The sequence below is a fragment of the Taurulus bubalis genome, assembly GCF_910589615.1.
Source record: "Taurulus bubalis genome assembly, chromosome: 15".
NCBI lineage: Eukaryota > Metazoa > Chordata > Actinopteri > Perciformes > Cottidae > Taurulus > Taurulus bubalis.
In genome coordinates this window covers 17,274,645-17,288,993 of record NC_136603.1, presented here as the reverse complement: position 1 = coordinate 17,288,993, position 14,349 = coordinate 17,274,645, and the positions used below count along the sequence as shown (strand labels likewise).

The 14,349-nt window shown below is 42.5% G+C and overlaps 4 protein-coding genes across 4 annotated transcripts; 3 read left to right on the top strand and 1 right to left on the bottom strand.

The window, feature by feature from the left end:
• The first annotated feature begins 1,441 nt into the window (after positions 1-1,441).
• fkbp7 (FKBP prolyl isomerase 7) lies at positions 1,442-6,334 on the top strand. Its single transcript, XM_079231401.1, has 4 exons — positions 1,442-1,672; positions 1,895-2,046; positions 3,266-3,393; positions 5,494-6,334. The coding sequence occupies exons 1-4, from the start codon at positions 1,455-1,457 to the stop codon at positions 5,653-5,655; spliced, it is 660 nt and encodes a 219-aa protein (XP_079087527.1). The 5' UTR covers positions 1,442-1,454; the 3' UTR covers positions 5,656-6,334.
• Positions 6,335-6,993: 659 nt separating this feature from the next.
• Positions 6,994-9,766, bottom strand: osgepl1 (O-sialoglycoprotein endopeptidase-like 1; the record flags this gene model as incomplete). Its single annotated transcript, XM_079231000.1, has 7 exons — positions 6,994-7,366; positions 7,465-7,536; positions 7,623-7,753; positions 8,104-8,252; positions 8,780-8,984; positions 9,091-9,478; positions 9,567-9,766. The coding sequence occupies 7 exons, from the start codon at positions 9,764-9,766 to the stop codon at positions 7,282-7,284; spliced, it is 1,230 nt and encodes a 409-aa protein (XP_079087126.1). The 3' UTR covers positions 6,994-7,281.
• Positions 9,767-11,293: 1,527 nt separating this feature from the next.
• alkbh6 (alkB homolog 6) lies at positions 11,294-12,307 on the top strand (the record flags this gene model as incomplete). Its single annotated transcript, XM_079231410.1, has 1 exon — positions 11,294-12,307. The coding sequence occupies one exon, from the start codon at positions 11,294-11,296 to the stop codon at positions 11,996-11,998; it is 705 nt and encodes a 234-aa protein (XP_079087536.1). The 3' UTR covers positions 11,999-12,307.
• Positions 12,308-13,187: 880 nt separating this feature from the next.
• On the top strand, positions 13,188-14,228 carry adat3 (adenosine deaminase tRNA specific 3; the record flags this gene model as incomplete). The annotated part of the gene is made up of 1 exon (XM_079230931.1): positions 13,188-14,228. Exon 1 carries the CDS (start codon positions 13,191-13,193, stop codon positions 14,226-14,228), a length of 1,038 nt encoding a protein of 345 aa, XP_079087057.1. The 5' UTR covers positions 13,188-13,190.
• Positions 14,229-14,349: the final 121 nt, after the last annotated feature.

Sequence of the window (14,349 nt, the reverse complement as noted above, 5' to 3'; positions counted from 1 at the left end):
AAAAATAAATAGGAGCGCATGTGCACGCCCCCGCGGCTCCCATTGGTGGAATCAAAATGACGCGCGCATCCGTAGATAATTTATGGCGGTTTTAAGTTTCTCATTGGAGAGTCTTTGTGTCTGTCAAGTCCTGTGTTCTCTTTTCCCTACACTGTAGGATGATAGAATCTCTTCGCATGGCAGGAGTACCAGCACGGGAGCAAAGGAATGTAATGCTGTGGACGTGGGCCAACAAACAGGCTCACCTTTAATAAAAAAAAAAAATGGACACTCCTTTTGGAAATATTTCTGAAACGGAAAGTAAAATCTTATCTTAAAACTACCAGACTCTGACAAATATGTTATACTTTCAGTTAGTACACTCAATCTGAATTATTTTAGTCTAAAATGCGTTTTGCTGCTGCTCCGGTCCACAGCAGAACGTGTTTGTTTCCGTGCTCCTGTCCAATCGGGGGCGTGCCGACGGCCATCTACTGTCAGTAATACAGACAATAACACTACAACCACGGGTGGATTGCTGAACAGTGCCAAGAAGAGACTCAACATGAACACAAAACAACATAAAAGAAAACCGCAAAGAGACCAACCAAGACATGTAAAGCAGCTGCAGAGAAGGACAGACCTTAAAGACAAGAAAAGGGGCAAAAGCAGTTATATCTGAAGAAAAAACATGGTATAATGGGAAACAAATTATGTTTTGATCCTGAATGTGCTGTGCCATGAATTGCACATGTTTGTCAAGTTAAAAGATAATTTTGCAGGTCATGGAAGTTGACAAACTACTTTGATTTCTTTGATATCCTACCTAACAACAAATGTTCAACTTTTTGTCGAAAAACTGGAGATCATTTAAACTCGTCACGCCATTGTGTAGTTGAAAGTGCCACCACTGTCGGTAAAGATTTAACTACTCAAATATGGCTCGTGCTCGGTGTTTAATTGTCCATATACTTCTATATATCCTGGCATTATGTTTTACTGTCCCGGAAGCTGCTCTTAGTTCTGTAATGTTTTATCCAGTTTATAAACTACTATGTGATGACAATGAATCTCAGACTTGATGCAGAAGTGTTTTAGTTTAACGGTAATTATATGTATAATATTCACGTGTAGCGTTTTTAACATATTTTCCAGTTCATTCTTTTCCATACAGCCATCTGTTGATAGCTGTTTGGAATGAAATTGAGTAACCCGGATGCTATTTGTGATGATGCTCTTAGTCTTGTCTGCCAGGCTGCAAGCCACAGCAAGCTTCTCTAGTCCAATGAGCGATAGCTAAAGGAGGGCTTGAGCCAATTATAGTGAAGGAAGTGGGCTTTACCGAACGAGGAGGGAGAAATCCTGACAGTCTAAATTCAGGGCACTAAACTCCTTCATACAGCAGCAGCTCTCCACGTCCTCCTGTGTGTATTAACGTCACTCCCTGAAGTTGCCACGAATACACCGACAGCGGCATGATGTTGAGGCTCGTAGGCTGCACTCTGTGCCTCTTTGTGTCTTCACAGCTCAGTTTGTGGTGTGTTTTGGCGTCCACGGCTGATCTGGACGGCGAGGTCCAGATTGAAGTTCTGTTCAAGCCCGAGCAGTGCACTCAAAAGAGTAAAAGAGGAGATCTGCTGAACGTCCACTACGATGGGTTCCTCGCCACAGATGGCTCTCAGTTCTACTGCAGGTGGGTGGAAAAAAAGTTGGCTGCAGTTATTAGATATTATCTCTAAAAGCCAAATTAAGCCTTGAAAGAGAGATAAATACGTTTACATTTCATTTGATTAGAAAGTGAGACCTTCTCCAAACCCCCCACTGTATTGGTGCAGTCCCTAACCAGAGATGTATATTTATATGGATGTGAAGGCTGATTGACAGGATGTTTGTTTTTCTACTGTATTTGTTTCAGTCGATCAGACAAAGCTGGGCACCCTCAGTGGTTTGTGCTGGGCGTCGGACAAGTCATTAAGGGCCTCGATAAAGGGATGGAAGACATGTGTCCTGGAGAGAAACGAAAAATAACTGTTCCGCCTGGCCTGGCCTTTGGAACACAAGGCAAAGGTAAGTAAATGCATAATAACACAAGTGGCAGCAGAGGGTTTAGGTTGTCCATTGCTAAACCGTACATGTTGTATTATTTTAAGTTGTATTGTGTTTTCACAACATTATGAGTATCCATATCAAACGTCACAAAACAATATACAATGCTAAACAATAGATTTACACAAAACGACATTACGTTAAAGGTTGTTTTTTTAGCCCCTAGTACAGTTCAGACTCTAAGCACACTGGATCCTACACTTCCCATAATGCAACTTGATAGGATTTATTTTTAGACACTCCCTGCCTGGTGAACATCCATGTCTTTCACACTCCAGTCTCAGTAATATCATAAATGAGTTGCCCGAGCCAAGATAACATCACTGTCGTTGACTTGAAAAAGCTCCTCCAGAGCCACAGAATACATTACTGGTAAAGTTACTTTACCAAGCAATACAAATGTTTTGTCGTACTGAAAGTGACTATTGTGTAGTATTGTCTCTGCTGGAGGATCTGCCGTCATGCTGTCTTGTGTTCTTTCACAGCACTTTAGTTGGAACGGCATCACATCCTTGCAGTGTTTGCTACTCATCCCCCCCATGGCATGTACTGTCAGCATGCACAAAGGTTTAAAGGTTTCTACTTCTTCTCGCTCTTTCTTTCATGCATTGGAGCACTTTCACAAAACTAACAGCTGCTAATTGTTACAAACCTCTTCCATGTTATTCATAAATGCACTGAATGCTGTGATCGGGCTGTGGTGTTGCACAGCCTGGGATTCTGCATTTTCACGTTTCATCAGCTGATCTCACTATTTTTGGGATGGAGGATTGTTTTTTAATTGCTTTGCTGAGAGTGCATGCGTTAGTTGTTCCTGGCATCAGTTTGCTTTACTGCATGTAAACCTCTTTACATGCATGTAAACCTCTCAAGGGCTGACAATGGGACCACCAGTAAAGATGAACAGCTATAATTGCACGTCGCTCTACTGACATTATTTTTCCTTTCTTGCTGGATTGATGCCACATGCCTGATGGGCCTTTACATTTTCGTAATGACTCTAGCTCTTGATGCAAATTGATTCATTAATTTCTGTAGTTAAGTGGCTATTTTGATCAGCTCATCGCCCCTGCGTTAGGGCATGATGAACATGATCAGTATATGTACCATGGTTATGTCATTGTACTTGCCTGTGGTCTTTTAGAATCTTGATGTGCTGTTCCTCCTCCTGATGAAATAGATCCTGTACCGCCCAATGCCACAGTGGTCTTTGAGGTGGAGGTCTACTCTGTTTCCAGGGGACCACGCAGCATGGAGGCTTTCGGACAGATGGACCTCGATAGCGACAGAAGTCTCACAAAGGATGAGGTATTATTATTATTCACAAGCTGGTAATTGTCACAAAAGTAGCTCAGACAGGAAAGTCAATAACTATGGTTGGATTAACATGGGAAAAACTTTGCTACAAGGCCTCTTTTAAACACCGGTTACTCTTCCTGTGCAGTGTGTGCAGTTTCCCATTGATACTGTAATCAAATGTCACCCGAGAGCAGAGGCAGCCAAGCATGAAGACAGACGTTACAGCCAGTCCTGTAAATGAACAATATACCATGCTGTTTCCTTCTGTTTGTGAAGGACAATCCCACCTTTTCATAGAAGATGCAGAAGTGGGTGAGGAATGTATCGCCTATGAGGAAGCACAGTGCTCCATGATATACAGATTACAGAGGTTATAAGGCGACGGGAGCATGGCTGTATAAAGAGAACTGGGTACAGCGTTGAAAGCAGGGCTCTGTTCATTCCTGTTTCAGTAGCTTAGTGGCACAAGATGCAAAAACTTTTTATTTTTATTTCAAAGTATAAAATTACCCGGATCTTGCGGCTGTTGTCCACTCCTCTGAGCCCTCGGTCCAGCCTTGTTCTCAGGCTCATTCACCTTTACGGGGGAAGAAAATCACTCTGAATTTGGCTATAAGTGCATTTTACAACATTTAGAACCTAATGTTTTTAAATGGGGGCTATTGAAGTGTTTGTACTGGTAAGGTAATTCACCGCAAAAGTTTAAAAAGAAATCTGCGGACAAACTTCTCTTTCCCATTGTAAGTCAATGGGGAAGCAGAGCTCTTGGAGGCTCAAAAGTGAGAAACATGCATATCTATAAAACGTCAGCATAATCAAATGTAGACAGAATTGTGGATTGATTGGTCTGTTGAGTAGCAGAAGAGAAACATTATTTGTTTCTGGACAATCTAATTTTGACCTTCAGTTTTCTCGACGGGTGTATGATGCAGCAGTATAAATGCAGCTCATTGTTGATGATTGTCCAAGGCTTCAATGCTATTGTGAAATACATATACTGCAGCTGTTGTTGTGCTATGACTGTCTAAAGACTGCTCTGGCTGCAATGTCTGTCTTGACTCCAGAAACGGTCTCACTTGAGAATTTACTGGAGATTCCAGGTTTTTTTTGTTAGGACAATGTTTAGGTTATTTAAGTCTCCGCCTTTTATGTAATGTGATAACCGGTGCAGACCTCCAGATTTTCAGCATTTCACGTGATACAAATTACATGTAAAAGAAATGTGAGCCACAGGTGCTGCAATGAAATCAGCGCTGAGGGAAGGATCTAAATAACCTCCCCCCTTAGATTTGTCTATGTTTTAAACAGACCAGTGTACTTTACTTCGTAGTGACATGTTTGACAATATTGCACAAAGGAATTAAATAACGATTGAAAGCTTCACACATGCCGTAAAGTCTGCTACGATTTGTTTTCAAAACTGATTTTAGGAGGGAGCGAGGCAGGGAATTGATTCTCGAAGAGTGATCATTTTCAAAACTTATGCACTGCCAGAGGTATTTGGCTTGTCTCATAAATCTGAGACGGTTATTCAGTTGATGCCTGAAATTCTGCCAGTCGGGCAGATGATTGGTGGTTTGGGCGGTCTTCCAAGCTGCGTCTCTGACGGCTTTGGACGTGTTTGGGGAAAAGCAAGGACTAAAACAGTCTTGTATAATAAAAAAAAATTACAGGGAGCATGTTTATTTAGTAAATCATTCAAAGTTGGGTGACATTATTAAAAGCGAGGAAAGCAGTCATGTTTTTATCCAGGTCAGAATTATTTTTTATTTATTTATTATGCAAGGATTGATGTTGGTCCAGAGGTTTTAAGGATTTCTAAAACATTAAATTGAGCTATGGTCCCTGATGTCATAAGCATCAGTGACGATATAATGAAGCTCTTAAAATGTTTGTCTTTTTCTCAGGGACACATTATCAATGGGAATACGCTGATGATGATGTTATATGGATTGTTGACAGCACATACCATTACAGTCTTAATTTATTATCACCAATATGATAATATGGCACAACAGTTGTTCATTATATCATAGTATTGTGGTAAAAGTACAATAAATGTCTGTTACTGATTCTAAAGTTTGAACAATTAAATGCTTTTATTTTCAGGTCAAAGCATACTTGAAAATGGAGTATGAAACATCTGGGAAGCCACGTGATGACCCGTTCTACGAGAAGATCATGGCGGATATATTCCGCAAGAGTGACCACGACGGCAACGGACTGATCAGTGCCAAGGAGTATAACATATATGAACACGACGAGCTCTAGTGTTGGAAATGGTGCATCATGGCAATCATTTTGTACTTTGATCGATAGGAAACATTAATGGGTAAAGGATATGAATCCACACTCTGATGATTTCACAATGCAGATGTTCTTTTTTCCCTTTGGAAAATACTGTAGCAGGAAAAAATACTTTGACAAGTTGTCCACTAGAATGATGATTAAACACTTACATGGGATCTAAAATGCTGAAGAATCGGCCCCAGCTGTTCTAAGGTGGATTTTTTTTCTTTTCTTTAGTCGCCAGCAAATTAGCCACTAACTTTTAATAACAAATACCACTAAATTTTGCATTTGAAATATGTATGCATGTATTTTTAAGTCTCGACACATACATTGCAGCACAAAGAAGAAACCACAATGTTGTGGAATGTTTGGCTTTGAAGCCATAAAGTGACATTTGAGAGGATGGTTTAACCAGAGAGATGAGAGAAAGGAGCACGCCAGTGTCCGGATCCAGAGAGTTTGGTTTGTGCTTTTCTCACACAGATAGGATGTCCAATATGAACGAGCCAGTATTTGTGGCTGCGTGATCAGTTTGATGATAAAATGTTGGTTTGTCAGACATGTTTACAGTCTTAATGTGGTCGAAACGGTGAGTGTCATTGTATCCAATTGAACAATTGTTGTTTTTGGTAACCAGAAATAAACCATAGTGTATGTGGAAAAATGTAGTATGTCACAAGTAATTCATGTTTTTCCTCGGTGAAACCAGTCATGGGCTTTTGACTAGGATTAGAAAAATAATTATTTTAACTTCAGCTAGTCTGTGTGTGTGTGTGTGTGTGTGTGTGTGTGTGTGTGTGTGTGTGTGTGTGTGTGTGTGTGTGTGTGTGTGTGTGTGTGTGTGTGTGTGTGTGTGTGTGTGTGTTTGTTTTTTTTACCTGGAATTATCACTGGCCAACTAATGTGCATGGCAGGCAAAATTGTATGCCAATATTTGCTCTATAGGCTTATGTATGATGTATATGTTCCTTGAATAGCTCTGAGGAGCATTTATGTAAACTAACCACTAGAGGGTGCTGCTTAGCCAATAACAAGTATATGCCTCAATGGGAATTGAATAGCATCTGCTGTAGAGTACAGTGGTTTGACAGAATTGAATGGGGTTTACTCTATCATTAACAGATATACTAAGATCTACTTTGTTAAAATATTCCATATTTCTTCATTAATATAGGAGACTATAAACATTATTCTAATTTATTTGGTGATCATACAATAAGCTGGACAAATTGGATTTACATACAAGTAGGCTACTCTCAGTTTTCATGTGGCAAAAAAACAGCATTCTGTGGAACATAATCAAATATAAGCGCATGCATACAGCAAAAGAGACAAATCTTTATACAAAAATTTTAACATGTCCATGCCCTCAGATGGTTGCTGCCGTCATTCTTGCCATTACCAATAATTAGTTTGGCATATGTATTGGTCGACTATTCACAATAAGCTAAATTCTACGGCTATATTTAAAAATCCAGTCAAAGAAAACATTTTTAGGTAGTTTTGTGAAGAGTATTCAAGACAAAACAAACAGGTGTACAAAAACAAGTATATACACATGTACTTCAAAGTGTGAAAATCTCAGAGTGACAAAAAAGCCAACAGTCATCTGGGGATCTTCATCCTGACTGACGGCAACCTGATCGCTGCTGCCTTCACCTCTGCCGTCATGTCAACACCCAGCCGTGCCCTGGAATACAACATTCATGTGAGCTGATGGTAAAAACCTGTATCTCAGATTGCTCTCCACTGACTGCAAATTAAATATTTGATTCAGTGTTGACTTACTTGGGCTCATAGGAGACATCCACATCTGGAGGAAGTATCCCTTTCCCTTCTCTCAGGCGTTCAACGCCGTTCCTGGTTAACAAAGAGAAAAGCATGTTTGTCTCAGACGGACAAAAGCAAATCCTCCAATCAAATTAACTAAAAATCAATATACACACCATGCAATCATCACGCCATTGTCAGTGCAGAACTTGGCTGGAGGACAGAGCAGGCTTAGTCCTGTTGTGTCGGTGATAATGGTCAATGCCTTGCGGATATACTGATTGCTTGCAACTCCTCCAGACAGCACCTGTCAAAAGAAGAGTTCATGATGAAATCTTTCAATCTATAGTCACAGTCGTCTCTTATTTAAAGGATGAGGCTGGTGTTATTCTATATGTTTCTTGTTATCAAGTACTTCACGATACCCTGTCTGACGTTCTCAATCTTTTTTAGCCAAGGTTCCCCGACAAGATAGAGAATATATGGGGACGGACTCGCTCATATATAATGTTAATGTTATAATGTGAAACAACAATAAAAAAAGAAAGCGTTATAGTTTTCTTAGATTAGAATGTACTGTACATTTAAAATTGTAAATGTAATTCATTGAACTATATACATAAACGTATTAAAAAAAACAACCTGAAGTAAACTCACCAAGGTGGGACTGTTTGATGGCAGCAGATCGTTTGCCTGACAGAACAAGATGGCGCGATGTGTTCGCTTTGCCAGATGAGAGGCGACTGTGTGCTGGGTAGAAGCTGCAATGTCATTCACACATGACAGCAGTGTCCCCTGTTCTATACCTAAAGATGGAGGGGAGAAAGTTACTAATCTAATATATTTAAATCTGAAGTTCCCCAACAGTTTCAGTCAACCTGTGTCAATAATGATGAGTTAGTAGCATCAGCAGCCAAGTACATGCTATTGAATAAATATTGTTAAGAGTTTCTTTCTTTCTTCCTTCCTTTCTCATTTGTTTCTAGTGTGCAAATGAAGAAATGTTCCCAAACTGCCAGTTTTATATATAAACCTGTCAAACCCCTATTAATATTTTATTTACCTCAGCTACATACCCTTTTTTCTTTTACAATTTCCAAAAGAATATAAATCTAAGATGTGTTTCACAGCAGACATTTTGACTTGTCAAAGCAGGAAAAGGAAACAGAATAATCAGTGATCCCAGGAATTATTGCAATGCAAAGTAATTCATGTTTTTGAGTTACACCTATGCCTGACAAATCAAAATGTCTTTTATAGAAAACGTCTATGAATTGGATCACTGGTACATGGGTCATGGTTGTCCTTTTCGGGACCTTGTGTGTCCTCATACCTTCCTCTGCCTCGTTCTTCACTATCATCATGTTGATTTGATTCCGTAGTCCAGCGAAAGAAAAGCAGCAGTCGTACGTTTGTCCCATAGGTGTCCTGAAAGGGAACCTCATCCTGTCTCCATCCTTTGCTAGAAGCTCAATAGCTTGTCCTCCACTAAGTGTGGAGCACTTTGGGTGTTTTATGAGGGACAAACGTCTTGCCACCTGTGAATCCACGAAAGACAATATTTCATTTGATTATAAATCACAAATTCGACATTATGTGCATTGGCCACTAACAAACAGCCACATTTGAGTGTTAAGGCCTCACTTTATCCAGTGTGTCTCCTGGAGCTTCATCCAGAGAGTGACCCAAGAGCAAAAAGTCGTTGACTCCTCGAGCCACGGCGAGAAGTGAGTGACCCCCAGAGACGAGCAGGACCAGGAAGGGGAAGGCGACAGGTTGAAGCATCCTGACGGTCAGGGCGTGGGCTTCCATGTGGTGGATGGGGATGAAGGACTTGTTGTGCCGTCTCACAAACTTCTGACTGAACTCAAGGCCAACGCCCAGGCTCAGGGCCAAGCCCGGCTTCACAGTGGTAGCCACAGCCGAGAGCCGGCTCGGGTCCACGCCGCTCCTCTCCAAAGCCTCCTGGACCACACGCTCTATGTTTTCTCTGTGGAGCTGCTGTGCCACTGTGGGGATGATGCCGCCAGTCCTGCAGCGTTCAGGAGGGAAGGAGACAGGTCAAAGCAAAATCTCTAAAGCAAAGATCTCGTTGATCTGGATACAGCTCTGACACTCACCTCAGATGAACTTCTTTCTGTGAATGTAGAGACTCCCCCAGTATTTTGCCTGTCTCGTCCAGCACAGCAGCTCCAGTGTCGTCACAGCTCGTCTCAATGCCCAAAACCAGTCTGGAGCAAGGTGCAAGAGACGTAGGGCACCAACATGTGTGCTTAAGCTGTAGCAGCCTGTGCAGACATTTTACTTTTGTAGGGAACATGGTCATGACCCTTGTGCTAGCCACTGCGAGGTTAAATAGTATAATAACTTAAGGTGACCTCACCTCATTTTCCATTGAATTTTAAACCCATAACGTTAATTCAAAAACGGAGACGGGCATGGCGACGGTATCAGGTTTCAGGACAAACAAAAAAACACGAAGCCCGTAGAGTGCCGGGCAGAAAACACAAGTATCCTCTGTAGTCTCTCTACACTTACACCTCGCTCTGAAGCCGCGAGGCTGCGTCACATGTAAATAATTCCGTGTACGGCAACTGTGTGACCTTAGATGAAGTACAGACGTCTAGACATACAAGAATACGGGCAAAACAGTCACTTTGTATCCGTCAAACGTATACTTTTTAAATGGCCAAGAATTTGAGACGCTGTTTAGAAAACAAAGCAGGGGTCCAAAGTTTCGGAAGTTATATTTTGGGGGACATTTTAGTCAGCTGCACCAGCGTGTAAGCATGGAGTCGAGTGAGTGACTGGGCTTGCTGACCAAACGGTATTTTCAATAAAGTGTTGATGTCGAAGGAGGTAAAGTTGATTTTGTGTCACTTAAAATGTAAACTGTGTCCTCTTTTAGTTTTGTGCTGCTCGCGTCGCTCGACTGTGTGTTTCCAACATGGCGCTGTTTCAGAATGAGAAATGAGCCTTTACCTTATACTGGGAATGTGGCTGTGCTGCCTTGAGGGTTACCAGAAATACGGAACTCTGATGTTAAAAACAAAAAAACTAATAATCCAGGCACAAAGTAGTGCGTTGGCAGAGTTGCTGATGCATTTCCTGAAACAGAACTTTATAAAAGGAAACTTATTGATACTCAGTGTAGCTGAAATAACACGTATTTACATTACTTACATTTCATGTTAATCACTCAACGACAACTTGAGTGATAGATAATTACCGCTATAAATCAGCTATTTAAGGGTTCATTTTAAGTAAGTCAAAACCAAAAGCCCTTTATTTGGATGTGAGTAGAATCGGTTTTAACACGAGAGAGTTCATAATTACTACAACTATAAAGGCACCATTACACTCATTTGGTACGTACGTTTACCATTTCGGATTTCTCTGTTGCAGACTGGCTTTTTACCTGCAGAAAAACGAACCAGTACCCGTTTCATACGTGTCAGGGAGCTTGTATCGCACACTCTGGTTGAAGCCGTCCCTGTACTTCCTGTGTTGAAGGCATAGCGAGCATGTGCGGCGTTTGAGGAGCTAAATGTTGCTAAGACCGTCAACATACACGGACATATGACTGCTGTGGTTGATGAGGGACGTCCTGCTGCCAGCAAGTGGTGGATATTGTATTATAAACCTGTTAATTGGATAACCTGTACCTGACCTGTACGTGTTAATGCATACTTGAGGCGTTTCTGGTAGATTTTCAGTCCGTTTTTCAAATATTTACTCGCACATTTTACTCTCTGTTAACCACCACCAGGGGATTTGCTAGAAGTATTACTTGTTTGGGAGTCTTGGGTTGTAACAAGCATTTCATGTTTACTATCCTAAAGGAGGCATGGAACACCCAGCCTGTGTTGTGGAGGAATTGAAGCGGTTTGTCGTAAATGATGCCCCACCAATAGTGTATTACATCCCAGATTTCATATCGGAAGACGAGGAGTCTTATCTTCAACAGCAGGTGTATAAGTCCCCCAAAACTAAATGGACTCAGCTGTCAAGCAGAAGGCTTCAGAACTGGGGAGGCTTACCACAGCCCAGGGGCATGCTGGCAGAAAAGATGCCCGACTGGCTCCAGACATACTGTGAGAAGATTTCCTCTCTAGGTGCGTTCGGTGGGAAAACAGCCAATCACGTGTTGGTGAATGAGTATAAAGAAGCGGAGGGGATCATGCCTCATGAAGACGGCCCTCTGTACCACCCTACCGTCACCACCATCAGTCTGGGCTCTCACACCGTCCTTGACTTCTACACGCCCGTCAGCCTCCAGGAGGGCGACGCACCCCAGACGGAGGAGAACCGCTTCCTCTTGTCCCTGCTGGTCAAGCCTCGAAGTCTTCTGATCCTCCAGGAGGAAATGTATCAGCGTCTCCTTCACGGCATCCGGCCCTGCAGCCAGGACACGCTGACAGACAAGGTGGTGAACCTGTCCGCTGCCGGAGCCGAGCCAGGAGAGACGCTGGCCCGAGGCACCAGAGTGTCACTGACCATACGGCATGTGCCCAAAGCTATTAAGACGAGGCTTGTACTAGGGAGGAAATGAAGAGAGGCCGCATGATGGACTGATAGTTTGTTATGGTTCCACCTGCTACGTTTGTCTCCTCCGGGCTGCTTTGTGAAGTGCATTTCACTAGCTTGGTTATTAAATATCTGTGCTGCCTCAAGGGATTGTAACTTTTTGGGACATTATCAAAGACAACAATACCGAGAGGGTAACAACTTGAAATTGTGTCAATTATGGTTTAATTCTCAAAAAATATTTTACGGGAGTATGGGATCTATGCAGCAAACATCTACGGAAGAAGAATGGTTTCTTTAAAATGTGTGTTTTTAATTGATAAATGACTTTTACTCATTATTCACATTATTCATCAGTTTGTGTTGATTCATTAACTTCTTGCATTAAATCCATAAAATGGATCTAAAATCGTTATTGGTTATTATTGTAAGTTGTTTACCTATTTGTTTACTGTTGTTGCAAATGGAAGTCCCCCGATATAGAAGCATGGCCCAAACAAGTGGTTGATTTTAGATTTTCATCAGTGTATTGCGTCGGCAGACTAGTACCCAAGAATTGCAGTAAAGAAATGTCAAAGAAATGTTTGAGGTAATCAAGAAACTCCATTGACACCATTACTTAGTTTGTCCTTAAGACAACAATTACAATTTAGTTTTTCAACTTTTAAATGTTCTGCTCCAGTAAAGAATATTGGTCACAACTTTTAATCAAATGTAAGGGTTATTTATGAATAGAAATTTAAAAAAGAATTTATTTAATAGTATTTTTTTAAACCCTCAGGTGTGGATATCAATGGCTTCAACGCCCAATTGTCTATCATTATAAATCCTTTGTACTTCCAACTAAGCGTCTGAATGTCATTCAAATCTGCATGTTTCAGCTGACACGGATACATTTTGTTGCATTTTACATGAGAAATCAAGTAGAACAAACAACATCTTCCTTGCTTATGAAAATAAAATAGGCTAAAAGAATAGTTTCAGGTCCACTTTTAAGTTTCACCTGACTTTGTTTTGATGCAAGCTGCCGGCTGATCTCTGTGAAGGAAATATAATAATACAAGCTGCAGCTCAAAAGGTGTTTTGGGCTAAAGCGGTTGTATTGCATAGAGCGGGCTTAGTTTCTGTCCGGAACAACTGAAAGACTTTGTCATCGTGTGCTCTGACTTTGTTTAACTCTGGTGTGAAATCATATTTCACAGGAGAACACCGAAACAATGGAGCCACAGACGAAACGCTGGAAAGGTTCTGTGTGCGATGCGGACTCCTGGGTCGCGTATCCAGTACTGTCGGATCGGCAGTCCCAAGACGTCGAGCTGATTGAGGCATTTGCGGCGCCCATTGTCAACAAGAAAGAGACTTCCCGACTTCTCCGGGAGCTGAACGGCTTCTACCCGCTGAGCGGCCTGCAGCACGTCAAGAGGGTGCGGGCGGTCAGGGAGAAGGGCAGTCCGCATCCTCTGGAAGTCCTTGTGTGCCTCGTTAGTGACGCACCGGACCCGAAGGTGGCGAGCATCGAGTCTCTGCTCCCATCAGACGGCGTTGGACGTGACGGATTAGGAGAACCTTTTGTGGTCAAGGTCCCGGCACGTGCCCCCTTGACCCGACCCCAGTTTGAGCTGGCGAGCAAACACTGGCCCACCTCCTTTCACGAGGACAAACAGGTGACGGTCGCCCTGAGAGGAGAGCTCTTCAGTCCGCTTCAGAAAGCCAGGATGCACACCTACATGACGGCTGCTTTGACTGCCGCCAAAGCGGGGGTCGAGTTGGGAATGGAGGCCGTGGGGGCCGTGGCGGTCGACCCGGCAACGGAGAGAATCGTTGCGGTGGGCCACGACTGCAGAGGAGACCACCCCCTTCACCACGCAGTCATGGTCTGCATCGACCTCGTGGCTCGGAGCCAGGGCGGTGGATGTTCTCCCTTTGATAGATACCCCGCTTGCCAAGTCACTTCGCCAACCTCAGACACCGTTCAAAGCGCTACAGGTGTCGCGGTGAGCTCCCAGCCGTACATATGCACCGGGTTAGACCTGTATGTGACCCGGGAACCTTGTGTCATGTGCGCCATGGCGCTGGTGCACTCCCGGATAGGTCGCGTCTTCTATGGGACTTCCTCTGCTGACGGGGCCATAGGGACCAAATATAAAATCCACTCTCGGAAGGATTTGAACCATCACTTTGAGGTTTACAAGGGCGTGCTGGGCAAGCAGTGTGAGGATCTGAAGCAGCCAGTCCAAAGAGAGAGGGATAATTAACAGTGTCGGGTTCATTAAGTGGGCTTGGAGTTATCACACGTGAATCTGCAGGACGAAACCAATGTTTTACACACACATTTCTTTTAATTAAAGTTTTTAATCATTCAATCATTCTATTCAG

What these genes read in the sequence shown, in the direction of transcription:
- fkbp7 (XM_079231401.1), top strand. Translation starts at nt 1,455, where the DNA reads ATGATGTTGAGGCTCGTAGGCTGCACTCTGTGCCTCTTTGTGTCTTCA. An exon ending in GGCTCTCAGTTCTACTGCAG is followed by an intron (nt 1,673 to 1,894) that starts GTGGGTGGAAAA and finishes TATTTGTTTCAG; the next exon opens with TCGATCAGACAAAGCTGGGC. An exon ending in GAAGTCTCACAAAGGATGAG is followed by an intron (nt 3,394 to 5,493) that starts GTATTATTATTA and finishes TTTTATTTTCAG; the next exon opens with GTCAAAGCATACTTGAAAAT.